Source organism: Amblyomma americanum, chromosome 4, assembly GCF_052857255.1.
Source record: "Amblyomma americanum isolate KBUSLIRL-KWMA chromosome 4, ASM5285725v1, whole genome shotgun sequence".
Taxonomy (NCBI): Eukaryota; Metazoa; Arthropoda; class Arachnida; order Ixodida; family Ixodidae; genus Amblyomma; species Amblyomma americanum.
The window spans coordinates 216,022,749-216,036,811 of NC_135500.1; the positions used below are offsets into that span (position 1 = coordinate 216,022,749).

General features: G+C 43.4%; 1 protein-coding gene across 3 annotated transcripts in view; it reads right to left on the bottom strand.

Moving 5' to 3' along the window:
* Window positions 1-14,063, bottom strand: part of LOC144129320 (uncharacterized) — a 38,642-nt gene that overhangs the window by 15,000 nt on the left and 9,579 nt on the right. For all 3 annotated transcript variants that reach the window (XM_077663364.1, XM_077663365.1, XM_077663363.1), the window contains 2 exons: window positions 8,948-9,220; window positions 2,978-3,081 (listed from right to left, as the gene is read on the bottom strand). In XM_077663364.1, coding sequence (XP_077519490.1) covers window positions 2,978-3,081; window positions 8,948-9,220 — 377 coding nt within the window. The remainder of the gene's footprint in view (window positions 1-2,977; window positions 3,082-8,947; window positions 9,221-14,063) is intronic.

Genomic DNA, 14,063 nt, shown 5'->3' on the forward strand with positions numbered 1-14,063 from the left:
TTCAAAAAACCATCGCGAAAAGTCGACCCTCGACTTATATACCGGACATTGGCGGAAAAACTACGGAAGTCTTGCAACAATGGGCGGAAGAAGTAAACAGCCGCCATCGACATCAGCAGCGGCGTGGCGTGGCGACATCGTAGCACCGTCATTTTGCGTTTGCATTGTTTCTTTGTTTAAAAATGAGCGGAAGGCGACGGCAATTCACCGTCGCCTTCAAGAAAAAGGCGATCGAGTACGCGGAAGCTAACGGCAACGTGGCGGCACAGCGCGAATTTGGAGTGGCGGAAAAATGCATTCGCTACTGGCGGAAGCAGAAGCAGCTTTTGGTTGCTTGCAGCAACCAAAAGAAAACTTCATTTCGTGGGCGGACTGCAGCGTACCCAGGACTGGAAAACAAGGTTGCGGATTTCGTCCGGGAGCTTCGTGCAAGATCGCTGCCTATGACAGCTGAATCCATCCGTTTTAAAGCGGTAGAGATCGCGCGCGCCTCTGGACTGACGAGGGCGCAATTCAAGGGCTCGCCATCCTGGGTGCGGCGTTTCATGAAGAGGAAGGGCTTAGCACTACGGCGCCGTACTTCTGTGTGCCAGAAACTGCCCGAAGAATTCGAGGACAAGCTAATCGCGTTTCAGCTATATGTAATTGCGCTTCGGCAGCAACGCGACTACATGATAGGACAGATAGGAAACGCCGACGAAACGCCAGTGTGGTTCGATATGCCCTCAAGCCGGACTGTTTCCGAGAAAGGAGCGAAGCAAATCAAGCTTCTAACAACGGGCAACGAGCACTCGCGGTTCACTGTGATGCTCGCATGTACAGCTGATGGAAAGAAGCTGCCCCCTTTCATCATTTTTAAAAGAAAAACATTGCCGAAAGAGAAATTCCCACGCGACGTCATCGTCCGGGTTAATGAAAACGGTTTCATGAACGAATCGTTGATGCTGGAGTGGGTCCGGCTCGTCTGGAAGCGGCGACCTGGTGCTCTCTTTGAGCGAGCGAACATGCTCGTTCTGGACTCATTTCGAGGCCACCTCACAGCCAACGTAAAGCGGGCCCTGTGCGACGGCAAGACGGACCTCGTGGTCATCCCTGGTGGACTGACACCTGTGCTGCAGCCACTAGACGTGGTGCTAAATAAACCGTTTAAAGATAGAGTGCGCGAACTCTATAATGAATGGATGCTGGGCGATAACCCGACTACCCCCACCGGCCGCCTGCGACGTCCACCGCTTGCGACTGTTTGTGGCTGGGTGTCGTCGGCGTGGAAATCTCTCCCGGAAGAGATGGCGCGCAAGACTTTCAGAAAATGCTGCATAAGCAACGCGCTGGACGGCACAGAGGACGATGCTCTATGGGACGTGGGCAGCGAGAAGCACTCGTCATCGGACTCTAGTTCGGACGACTCTGATTCGGAGTAGCGATTGCGCACTTTGTGTCCTTTTGTGTACTGCACACCCGGCCAATTTTTAACAGCATCGCGCGACCATCGACCCGCGTGCTTGTCAGCACCTTATCATCACGGCACGGAGCCGCGAAATAGCGAAAGTAAGCGCATGTGTATACATGCGCGTATCTCGTTTGTTTCGCCGCTCAGCGCCGTTAATAAGGTGCTGACAAGCACGCGGGTCGATGGTCGCGCGATGCTGTTAAAAATTGGCCGGGTGCACATGCGAGCAGCATTTAAATAAATACTGTCACCATTGTGCAACCGGCTGAGTCGCATTTGTTTCAAGGTAAGGGTGTCTTTCAGTACTTTTGCCATTGAAAAATATTTTTTTCATTTTTACGATTGGTTAGTTGGGGGGGTCGACCTATATTCCGGTTCGACCTATAGTCCGGTTTTTACGGTATTTCATAGAGCTTCAATTAGTTTCTTATTCTATGCCTTTGCGTTGTTGTTCCTTGTTTACATGCGATGAATGATATTTCTTCATCATCAGATGAATTGACACCTCAACACGCCTGGTGGGCTGCTCTTGAAACTTCTTCCTTTCCGTATGAAAAGTTCTAGTGCTGAATGTAAGCATCTTCTTTGGAAAGAAATTTTACTGTTACGTATAGACTGCAAAAGAGGCAACATTTACATGACATAAACAGTCACAGGCATCTCAAACGCGACCGCGCTGCTTATTCTACAATAGGGCTTCCAGGCCCAATGATTCCATTTGGAATCATTATTATTTGTGAAACGTTTTAGTGCTCGTAAATGTGTTAAACCGAAAAAATTTATTTTGAAGGAGATACGGGAGGCTTACTTGTACGCTTCCAGATGATTAGAGAAAAACAATAACGGTTTTCTTTCGTCTACACGGTACAGGAGAGGACATGGCACCAGGCACTGGCAACAGTAAGCCGTAGGCAGTTTCTATGTCCTTCTCCTATCTACTAGCATATGTCGGTCAGGTGAAAGGCCGAAAGCACACATTGGCGATTTGCTAAATGTCGGAACTACTGCAAAAATAGCAGAACTTTCTTGCTCAATTCAAGACTGGTGACATCTAAATCTGGTGATTCCAGATGAAATCATTGGGCCTGAAAGGGTTAATAAAGCATCATTCTATCCGCGCTGACTCCAAGAGCAGTACTCCGTAATGCCGCCAGATTGGATCAATTCAGGCACCTGCTCTAGATCGTGATAAACCAGCAAATACATCAAATAAACATGTATGATTACCACCAAAAGGTCAAGGTGACTTTAGAATAAAATCTTTCATGTTACATTACAAAATGATGTTTCCAGCTGGATATTCATGACTGTCTCTTTGTAAAATATTTTGTCAACCACGTTCCATTTGTTTTAGCATTTTTGCAAAAACATCCTGGACGTTTCAGGGGCTAGGAGCTGCTAGGAGCTTTCAAGGCCTCAAAGTCTGCAATATAGGAAGATCAAACTTGACCAATAACTTAAAGAAATAGTGCTCCTTTAAGCTGTGGCAGGAAAAAAGCAATGCATTGAAAAAATAGTGACGGTTACCTTTGGCAGTATCCTATCTAGCAGTGACACACAGTCAGACTCTGCATTCAAGTCATGTCTGTTGGTACTAGGAGACAAGTCAGTATCCTTCTGGCCTGCAAAACCTGCCCCACGAAACAAAGTGGCAAGTTTACCTTTGTGTACAAGAACGTTTCAGCAAGAAGAACCATCACCACCATCATTAGCATGCATTCATATGCTGCAATTTCTAGTATACAGTCCGCACATGGTGTAGAGCCCACAGGGTTCAATTTTGGCTACCCTTCTACCCCCAAAAAATCCAAACCAACAGTCATAGCCACGGCGCCTTACCACACAGGATCTCAACCACCACCTACAGCTGAATATGGATACTGCAATGCACCCCCCCCCCCCCCCCCCCTTTCATCTATCTTTATTTGCTAACCTCCCTGCCTTTCTTCCCCAATAAATCCATCTCTTTTCCATCATGGCCATTTGCCTGGCAGAGTTTATAATTCATACGACCTAATAACCTCAACAATCCAGGCAAATTGTGAATAGCCACACCCTTGCACATACCGCGATAAGTCAAATACTGTTTACTTTGACTGGAAAATTTTGTCATGAAACTGTGGAAGCCAAATGCTGCACTTTTGACTTTTCCATAAAAATGTCTGCTTCCCTCTGGCTCTGCCTCAGATGTGTGGTATAGCAATGTTTCGATTCAGACAGACCATGTGCTCAAAATTTCAGGCTTTTAATGTGTCACAATGCTAGCAGCACTTTATCAAACCATACTAATTCTTGAAAAATTCACTGATGTGTACCAACAGAGGTCAGCTATAAACCACATGATCTGGACTGACCGCCTATTTTGTATAGTGACCCTGACCATGTGATCTCTCGCTCCTGAACGTGTCAACAAAACATTTTCACAGCCACCATTGGAGTCTTTCTACTGTACTCCGTGCACAGTTTCCAATGAAACTACTTTTTAGGTACCTCGTGCCCAAAAGAACACATGCCGCTCGTCTCACACACTACTCTCCTCAAACACATTCATGACTTCTTATATTCTTTTTTGAAAACTAGAGGATCTTTCTCGCTCTTCATTGTGGATAATGTGTCTTAACTCTGCTGACAGCTAAGACAACCTCTTCATACAATGAGCTCCTCCCTGTAGCCCCTTATCATCAAAGTTGAGCTCTCACCCAGGTGCTCCCCAATCAGCCTTTTTCACAAGATGTGGCGCCCTCTGAGAAGTGGCAAGTGTATGTGTGAAAGCTACTGCCATCTGTCGCTTGTGCCTCTCACTAACATGAACTGCGCATGTGCAGTAGGAGTTGGTAGTTGGTTTTCAACCAGTGGAATTGGAGGAGGAGGTGCACGCATGTGCAGAGCGGCGTGTGAAAAAAGTGGACTGTTACCAGTGTTCTGTTTATTAATGGCACTACTTATGCCTGCCAACAATGTCTTCTCAGTCTCTTTATGCTTTTACTGTTGCGGGTTATCTCCAGTTTTGACAGTGTATTTACGTGTATTTACAGTACCCAAGCTTGAATCTAGCAATAAAACATGTAATCTTGCACAAGGTCAATTAGCTAAACATACATCTTCACCTTCGAATACAATAAAGTTGCTCCACACTGATTTGTAAAACTTGTTACACCTGTTGAAGCTTGATAATTTGAATGCAATGGAGACCAAAAATCTGCTCAAGTTATGTGGAGCTTGTATTCCCAAGGGGTCTGTCTGATCAACAAGGGGTGGATGCACTATGTAGCATAGGTAACCATGGCGGAAACACGCCAGCATAAAATAGGCCTTCTAGCATGAAAAGCACTATGTACTTCACTAGCGAAGCTGAAAAACCATGGGTATGTGTGAAGCCTTAACCTTTGACAGAGTGGCGGAAGCTTTGAGCAGCTGCTCTGTTTATGCGTGAGACCGGCACTCCCCCACCCACTTCCTTTGTGCAGCTGCCGATCTTGAACGTGATTGCCTTTGAAGTGGTGTAGCCTTAAGTGCTTTTGCACGTCCTACTCGATTTAACTACATTAAAACCCTACCATTTTTTTTTGCGTAAGCAGCGCTAAGGGCAAGTGACATCTTTGTAGTGGCCTGTGATGTGCACCGGCACCATCTTGGTGCCAATCAGCTGACGCTTCCCCACTGTTACTAAAACCGCAATAACAAGCATATGGAAAATGTGTGGTACATGCAGGTCAGCAAGAACATGGCTAGTGATGAACAGTGTGAGTTAATGGCAAATGGTCATAGCAAAAAAAAAAAAAAAATGGCAGGTGCACTGGCTTTAGCAGCATTGAACAACTGAAAACTAAAGACAGTCGCATGACTGGTTGCGATAGTTGCTACAGGGCCAGAGCCAAGTTGCTGCACTGTTGGCTCGGCGGCACGTCGGCTGTGGAGCTGAAGTGGTCCATACGCTGATGTGTTCGAATTACCAATGAAACGCACTTGATTTTCATGGGAGTAGCATGACTTCTAATAAACTGGGCCTCCAAACAAAGTTTAAGAAGGACATGGCTTTTAAATCCCAAAAATTACCAAAAAAATTGATTTCTGACAATTGCTATGTCCGCTGGTATGCTTTATTTTTTAAACAGTCCCGAGTTTCATTGCTGAAATCGACCGGGAAGGCTGTAAACTGCAGGGAAATGCTCGAAATATGGGCACTTTTCCTCCTTTATGGTTTTCTGTCTAGATACGCACCATGCGGAGCAGATTTCTTCATGATTGTGTAATTGTTTTGACACAGTCTATAGTGCAGGTCATAACATTTTTTGCTTTTCAAATCTGTGAAATTTAAAATTCTTGTAAAAAATTTTCTTCCCATTCTAGATACGTCAACAGATACTGCATCGAAAAAATATGTTCAAAATTTGTGCTTTGCAAAAAAAAATAAATTATAATATCCTGACATGTAGCATGCTAGTAGGAATGCAGTGAATGTTCGAACAGCTTTGTCACATTTCCTAAATGTAAACCTTTTCACAAGATTCAGGGAACAAATACTAACTAGAAAACAATTTTTTTTGCAATATAACGGTGGAATTTCACAAGAGTAGTCATAATAGAGACCTTTAGTATAGCGCATCAGTGTTTACGTACGTTATATGTAAGCATTTAGCGCATGCCGCTGTGGCGCCATCTGGTGTTAAAATGTGAAAATATTTTGCGACACATTTTCACACTTAGGCAAGGTAATCCAAGTCTTATTGCGTAGATAGCCAGTTCCATGGCCAGTTAGTTAATTTCTTTTAGGCAACTGAACCGAGAAGGTTTTTAATAATGTGATGTTCAATTCTTTCGGACACTTCTGCCTACCACTGAAACGACTACATTTGGCAAGGCTATGACTACCTTGGCGTAAAAATCCAAATCAAGGCAATCCACAGTGCGCGGTGTCTTGTTAGGGTTAAGAACAGCGGAGTCGTCACATAGAATCGAAAATAGGGCATATTTATCCCTCATTCGTTTTGCTGACGGTGAGAGGAGGCAAAGTGAATATCACGTGTACTATTTAAAGGCAATGAATATGCCTAAACACCCAATAACAGTGACAAATTCTCTCCGAAGCGGGTGGGCGCCACCATGTTTACAACGCTATTTTTCCTAGTTTAAGCACGCACGCTAAATTCGAGAAACAGCATACGTAACGCAAATGTACGTAAAACCTCAATTTGAAATAGCGTTTGGCGAATGCGCAGTACGAAGGCCGCTATGCCTTAGTGTATGTCTGCGTACGCTCTACTAAAAGTATCTAATATATATTTCTAGTATGCACAAAATGTTTCATGTAAAGACATCAAGAAATAAAAAATTCTAGCTGAAAGCCGTGTTCCCCTTAAGTGGAGGTGTTGGTCTTGAAATGGGAAAAAAATATGAAAATTTAAATTTTATAAAAATAGCATATTCGGATTCAATATCCTCTAAAGTACTTACCTACCAAGTTTCAAGGTCTAATTTGACCTCCAGCTACCAAAAGATATGATATATTTGATGCCTCCGAAGCATTGAAATGGCGATTTTGGAGCAAAATATGGCTGAACTTCGCACCCGTAGCTACTCGAAACCGCATCTTCGATGGACGCCATTCTGCTCTTGTTCAAAAACAGGCGCTCTTCCCTACATCCCGGTATTACTCACTATTGTGAAGTTCTCTCAGAATGTCGGTATTCCGCCGTTTTCTAAGACCTCTACAATGACCTCCGAATGGCTGGCATGCGCACTTCACATGAGATTTTTCCCACTTTGTGTTTTTTGTCAACATGACTAACCTTACGGAAGTTTTCATTACGTTTTTGTGGCGCTATTTCAATTAAGCTTATAGTACTGTTGAATTAAAAAAACTGAAATATAGAACTATGCTATATATTTGTAGCTCAGTTCAACGTACTAAACTTTGTGAACAATAATGTCACCAATTACATTTCATAATTATCGTGCTTCGACAAATTGAACACTTTTATATGACGTATCTCAATAACAATATAGATAGCATAAGTCCGCATGGCAGGTATCTGGCTACAGCTGCATTCCAATCGGAACCAAAAGCTATTGAGAGAAAGTGTCTTAACGACTCGTAAGAAATTACCTTTAAGCTTCAGTTATACAGTTAAACTTCGATTTAACAAAGTCAGTAAAATCGGCAGTATACTTCTTAATACTGAAATTTTGCTACATCAAAATTCGTCTCCTAGCATGCTATAATTAAAAAACCACCAAATAAAAATGCGCTGTGGATAACTCACAGGAAAAGCCTTCATATGCGATTTAAGTGCTCCTTTACTTTTGCCCTTTCTTAGCAAGCAGCAATGGCGTTTCACGCGTCTTGCTTATGTTGCAAGCTCGCGAGCCGCCTCAACAAGTCTATAGCGCCAACCACCTCATGGGTGACGGCAACGACGCACTCGTTTTGACTTTTGGTTTTACTGTCATCACCATGCTCTTGTAAGTGCTCCGACACTGCCGACACGACGACGCATTCCGCCACTGCCATCGCTGTGACCTCATGGCCGTTGGCGGCGGCCTTGCGAGAAGCCACGCCATCTGCCTCGTCCCTCCCTCTCTCACTCCCATTCCCCTCTTTCTCCATGTTGGCTAGAGCGAGAAGAGTGTCCTTCAATCACCCAGCGAATGAAATGAAATCAGGCCCACCCCATTCCTCGTTTTCCGCCATAAGTGCAAGTGCATGTCTTTTTGCACATACGCGCACATCCGAGTGAGAAGTGAGGTTGTGGGGTGTGAGGCGCGTGACGGCTTGAACGGGTGAGCCAACGGCACTGATCTTCCAGTCGTTTTAGCAAGCTTTGGGTGTCTGTAAACTCGATAAATGCGGCTCACTGCTCTTCGAGCAGAAGCAGCATGTCACATTCGGCACCAATTTTGGGCGAGATAGCGAGTACTACGGGCTGGCCTGGCAGGCTGCCAAGGCTGCACAGATGCTCGTGCGAACCTCGCCCGTACTGCCCAAGATGGCACAGTCGGTGGCGCACTCACCACAATGATCGTGGTTGTATTTGCGTCTCCCTATGTGCTCTGCATGTGAGAGCCATGCGGTGCCCATATTACGTATGCGCACTGATACGCCCTTTGGCATGTGCTCAGCTAAACAATTCATGCCCATGATACAATTTTTCTGCATGTTCGTTTCCGGCCAGCAATGAAACTTCGTTATATTAAAAGTGTGCCAAAATCTACTTCGTTATACTGAGGATAAAAATGCATGGTGTTCTATGCACACGAAGTTATGAAAACTGAAATACTTCATTACACTTTAGTCAGTTACATTTTGGGTTAACTGTTTTCCCATAATATGAGAACTGATTAAGATATACTAAAATTAATTATATTTTTGAAAACAGAAGGAGAAATACACACACACACACACAATTTCAGTATGTTACCTCTAGTTAAAAATATTTCCATTTTTAAGACTGTCTCCGCTTAAAAACATAATGTAGCTTGTAATGGAGCTGAACTCACTTGGAGGCACAACAGGGTTGTTCGATTCAGGAGAAAATATTTCAGGAATACCGCCTTGATTTCTTGCCGTGGGTGGGAGAGGCTGTGCTGTCTTTCGAGCAGTGGAATCTGTAAGAGCACCACTTTGTAAGCCGACCTCACTGAGGCACATTCCCGAATCCAGGGTGTAGACTCCAGAGTCAGTGGATGAAAGAGTGGTTGCCACATCTTCAATCTTCTGGTGAAGCCTTCTTTCATAACAGCGTGTGCCATAAGGGGGTTCCTTGAGAAATCCTAGAAAGAAAGAGGCAATGTAAGCTTAATACGTTCCTGTGACCAGGCACATATCCTTGTGATCTTATTCGGCTTATCAGAAGCCTCAATAGGCTAACTGTATATTCTAAAGTTTTAAAACAAATTTGGGGACCTTCTTAACTACATTCTTGAAAGGAAAATGTGAGAATTGATGCTGCCTGCTGTGGTGTCCACAATGAGTGTGTAGTGTTGTTCTCACGAATTTTCTGCCAAACCTTTGCTTGGAACTGATTCCATTGCCCGTATATGGCATGCATGAATCATGACCTCCTAGAATTTTATAGTACCATCAATTAGATTATCATATGCGATTATCCTAACCTGACCAACTAATCCACCTTAATAGAGTAACTAATCCCTGCTAATCCACCATAATTCATTTTTTGGGGTGAGCCTACTTGCAAATTTTGGGGGTCCTCAGATTTGCAAACCTGGTGGTGCCCTATGATTTGTCCACAGGTGGCCACTTGGTGTTGATGATGTCACGACCCTCTTAATCATATTCACAGATTGCAAGGAGTCCTCATACCACTACTGGCGCAGTGGTGTAGTGGTTAAAAGCTTTGCAACTGCCAAGGCAGGTGGCTGTTTTAGGCACAGCCACTGATGGGGCTTATGAGAACCAGGTTGCTCTTTCCGAGCTCCTGCAAAGACAGAATTCACACTGGCGAGTCGCGGAGGTCACTCAACATAATTAAATCGATTTGTTATGCTGCCTCCCCGCTTTCGTAGTGCTTCGGAAACAGTAACTAACTGACCGAAACTGGTCACGTGACATTTGCGACTCGCCAGTGTGAATCCGCCTTAAGGCTGGATTGAATTTATCTGAATTTCACTGCCACCTGCCATGGTGGCCAGGCTGGATTATCATACGAGATTATCCTAATCTGGCCAACTAACCTCTCTTAATCCAGTAACTTAGCCCTGCTAATCCATCTCAATCCATTTTGGTGTGCCCCTACTTACAAATTTTGGGGGTCCTCAGATTTGCAAACTTGGTGGTGCCCTATGATGGTGGCCAGGTTGTAATGTTGCAAAGTCACGTGACCTTTCTTGACCAACCATTTGGAACTGCGAATTAGGCGATGTTCTCTGACTGGTTCCTTTGGAGTCATGTGACCCTGATGTCATTGCCCAATTGACCAGTCAGAGAATTTTGTAGCGGAGAAACCGGAAATTGCATGATGACAGCCTAAACGCTATTGCATTAATATATGTCATATATGAGAACGCGGGGCTGCTCTTTTCATCGGTGCTGTCAAATTTTTGATGATAAACCCTCTCACTGACACGGTACAGTACAGTATTGTAATATATGGTGTGGTATAAGGGGTTTTACGTCCCTTGTACCACTTGTGTCGCTTCAGGATAGAGTAGTAGAGTGCTCCCAATTATTTTACAACGCCTGGAGCTCCTTAATGTGTGCTGACATTGCACAGCACTTGGACATTTTTGTGTTATTGTGTTGTGTTTCATGGCACATAGGCAACTGAGGCCATCATGTGCCAAGAACAAGGTATAGGAAAAGTCTTTTGTTGAATATTATAGAAATGTAAGAATCATCCCTGCTCTAGAGGCCCTCAAACATTAATATTACCCAGTGAACACATCCACAAATTTTATAAATGGCTACAAATAAAAGCTTTAAAGAGGGCCGGGTAACCTCAGTAGCTTTCCTTGGCTGCGGAAGGATATTGAGGCTCCCAACCAATTAAAATAAAAGCGTCAGCTTTCTTCTCAGGCATGAGAGGGTGGCTGAGGTGTACTAAAATTCAAACAAACCAGTGGGTAAAAAATTTAGTCTCTTGAGAAACCCCGTTTTGTTAAGAAAGCTAAAAACACATGATATATCAACGATTGCATCATCTCCTAAAAGCAGTGCGGGATGAAAAGGAATGCATTTATTATAAAATTCAGTAAAATACGTTTTTCATAGTTCTTCCAGTTCCACACAAGAGAATAAAATGTGGTTAACCGTGAGTTCATCTCCGCATTCTTGGCAAACAGGTTTGTCTTGTTTTGTTAGTAGGAAGTTGTGCGTAAGGTGCGTGTGGCCTATTCGGAGACGGCATAAGATCACTTCCTTGAAACGTTCTTGGTGCACACACGACTTAATTCACCTAAAACTGGTTTTACCAAGTGTAGTTTATTTTTGACCTCATTGTTCCAAGCCGACTGCCATTTTTTTCTTAGTTTCCTTGCTACTAATTTCATGCAATCATTAAACGGCATATTTACTTTCTTTATTTCCTTGCCACGAGCTCTAGCAGCATACACATCTGCTCTCTCATTGCCTTTTATTCCCACATGACTCGGGACCCAGCACAGTTTTATATTTTGTCCTTGAGCTGTGGCAATTACTATGTTGCGTATGATGTCACCAAGCAGAGGGGCTTGCATATTTAGAATGGAGAGCTCTTAGTACACTTAAGGAGTCTGTGTAAATAATAGCATTTTTGAGGTTCTCACTTAGTATTTTTTCTATGGCCATACATACTGTGTAGCACTCCGCGGTAAAGATGGAGGAACACTGTGGTAGTCTTACTATTTACTCCGAATTCCCTCGCACCACTGCGCTTCCTACGCAACTATCTGTTTTTGATCCATCAGTATAAAATTCTGTAAAACTACTGTATTTTTCTTCAAGGGCACAGAATTCTTGTATTATATGTTGCTGTGGAGTTCGCTTTTTATGGAAATGTGCAAGAGTGAGGTCACAGATTGCAGGAAAATTGAACCATGGAGGCAGTGGACCACGTCTTCGAGCAACGCCAGGTAATGCATCCATTACGCCGAGGTTTTTGCACTTATCTTCAAAACGCAGGAGAAGTGGCCTTATAGCTAATGGTTTGTTGTTAAATAGTGTTCTAGATGGGCACTTTGTGACTATTTGGTGACAGATATGTTTAGGTAGTGAACGGATTTTTAAAACGTACGAGCATGTGAGCATGGTTCTTCTCTCTGTAAGTGATGGTTCGTTGGTTTCCACATAAAGACTGTTTATCGGTGACGTCCTGTATGCACCGGTGGAAAGACGCAAGCCTAAATTGTGTACTGGGTCTAGCCGTTTAAGGTACGATTGCCCCGCTGATCCATAAACTATGCATCCGTAATCTAATGTAGAACGCACTACAGAGCGATGAATCTGTAAAAGACAAGTCCTATTGGAACCCCAATGTTTTCGTGAAAGTACTTTTAATATATTCAGAGATTTAGAAGCTTTCTTTTTGAGTATGTTTATGTGTGGTAGGAATGTGAGCTTTTTGTCATAAGTTATTCCTAGAAATTTGTGCTCATCTTTAATTGGTAGTGCGACTTCATTTAAATACAGGGAGGGATCAGTGTGCAGACCTCTTCTAAGCGAAAAAAGAACAGCCACTGACTTTTGCGTAGAAAACTTGAAACCGTTCTTGTCTGCCCATGTTGTTAGTTTATTTACTGTCATCTGTATTTGCCTCTCATACGATGTACCGCTAGAGGATACGCAAGCAATCGGGAGATCTCCGACGTAGACAAAATACATGATAGACTTTGGAATTATTTGTGCTAGGGAATTCATTTTTACTATAAAAAGCGTGGTGCTTAAAATGCACCCCTGAGGCACGCCGTTCTCTTGAATGAAATTCTTAGAAAGAGTGACACCCAAACGTACTTGAAATGAACGGTTGGTCAAAAAGTCACTCAAGCATTTCAGCATTCTATCACGGATAACGAGGTCTCCAAGGTCCCGCAGTATGCCAAACCTCCATGTGGTGTCATAGGCTTTCTCTAAATCGAAAAAGACTGCAAGGCAGTGTTGCTTGTGTATAAATGCTTCTTGGACTGTGTTCTCTAGGCGGACTAGATGGTCGGTTGTAGAGCACGCCTTTTTAAACCCACACTGATGGATGTCAAGGAGATCACGGGATTGTAATATAAACGTTAATCTAATGTTAAGGACGCTTTCGAAGGACTTGGAAAGTTCGCTTGTTAGGGCTATAGGCCTGTAATTGCCAGGGGAGGTAGGTACTTTTCCCGCCTTCAACAACGGTACAATAATGGCTTTTTTCCATGCCTCTGGAATCTCTCCTGATAACCATATTTTGTTAAAAAATTTCAGAAGCGAGTCTACAGCGTGTTCGGACAGGTGGGCAAGCATTTTGTAATGGACTTCATCTGGTCCTGGTGCAGTTTGTTTACCGGAAGTAAGTACACTGTTAATTTCTTGCAGTGTAAATGGGCTATTATATGCTTCGTGAGCACTGCCCATTATCGGCAGTCTTTCTTTTTCGGCTGCGTTTTTATATTTTAAAAATGATTCTGTATATTTAGAGGAACTAGATACAGTGGAAAAATGTTCACCTGATATGTCTGCTTGTTCTTTTATATTTGTCTGTACACCAGGGGCTGTAAGAAGAACTATGACTGGAGAGTAGCGACCATCCATTTTGTGTACTGCCTCCCACATTTTTTTCGAAGAGACTTGGCTGTTTATCGAGGAAATGAAACGCTGCCAGGATCATTTTTCGGCATTTCGACGTATGTACTGCGTTTTTGCTCTTGCTTTTTTAAAGTTTATAAGGTTCTCTTGTGTGGGGTATCGGCGATATATACCCCAAGCTTTATTTCGTTGTTTTTTTGCTTCTTTGCAATCTCGTGTCTACCACATTTTATGGTTGCGTTGTACTATTCCTGAAGATTGGGGGATAGCCAAGTGTGCGGCAGCAAGAATGCAATTTGTGAACTTTTCATTTATTTCATTTACATTAAGATTTTCTAACGTAATATTTTCTAACGTGGCTGCTGTTCTAAAAAGCTGCCAGTCTGCTAAATTGAGCTTCCA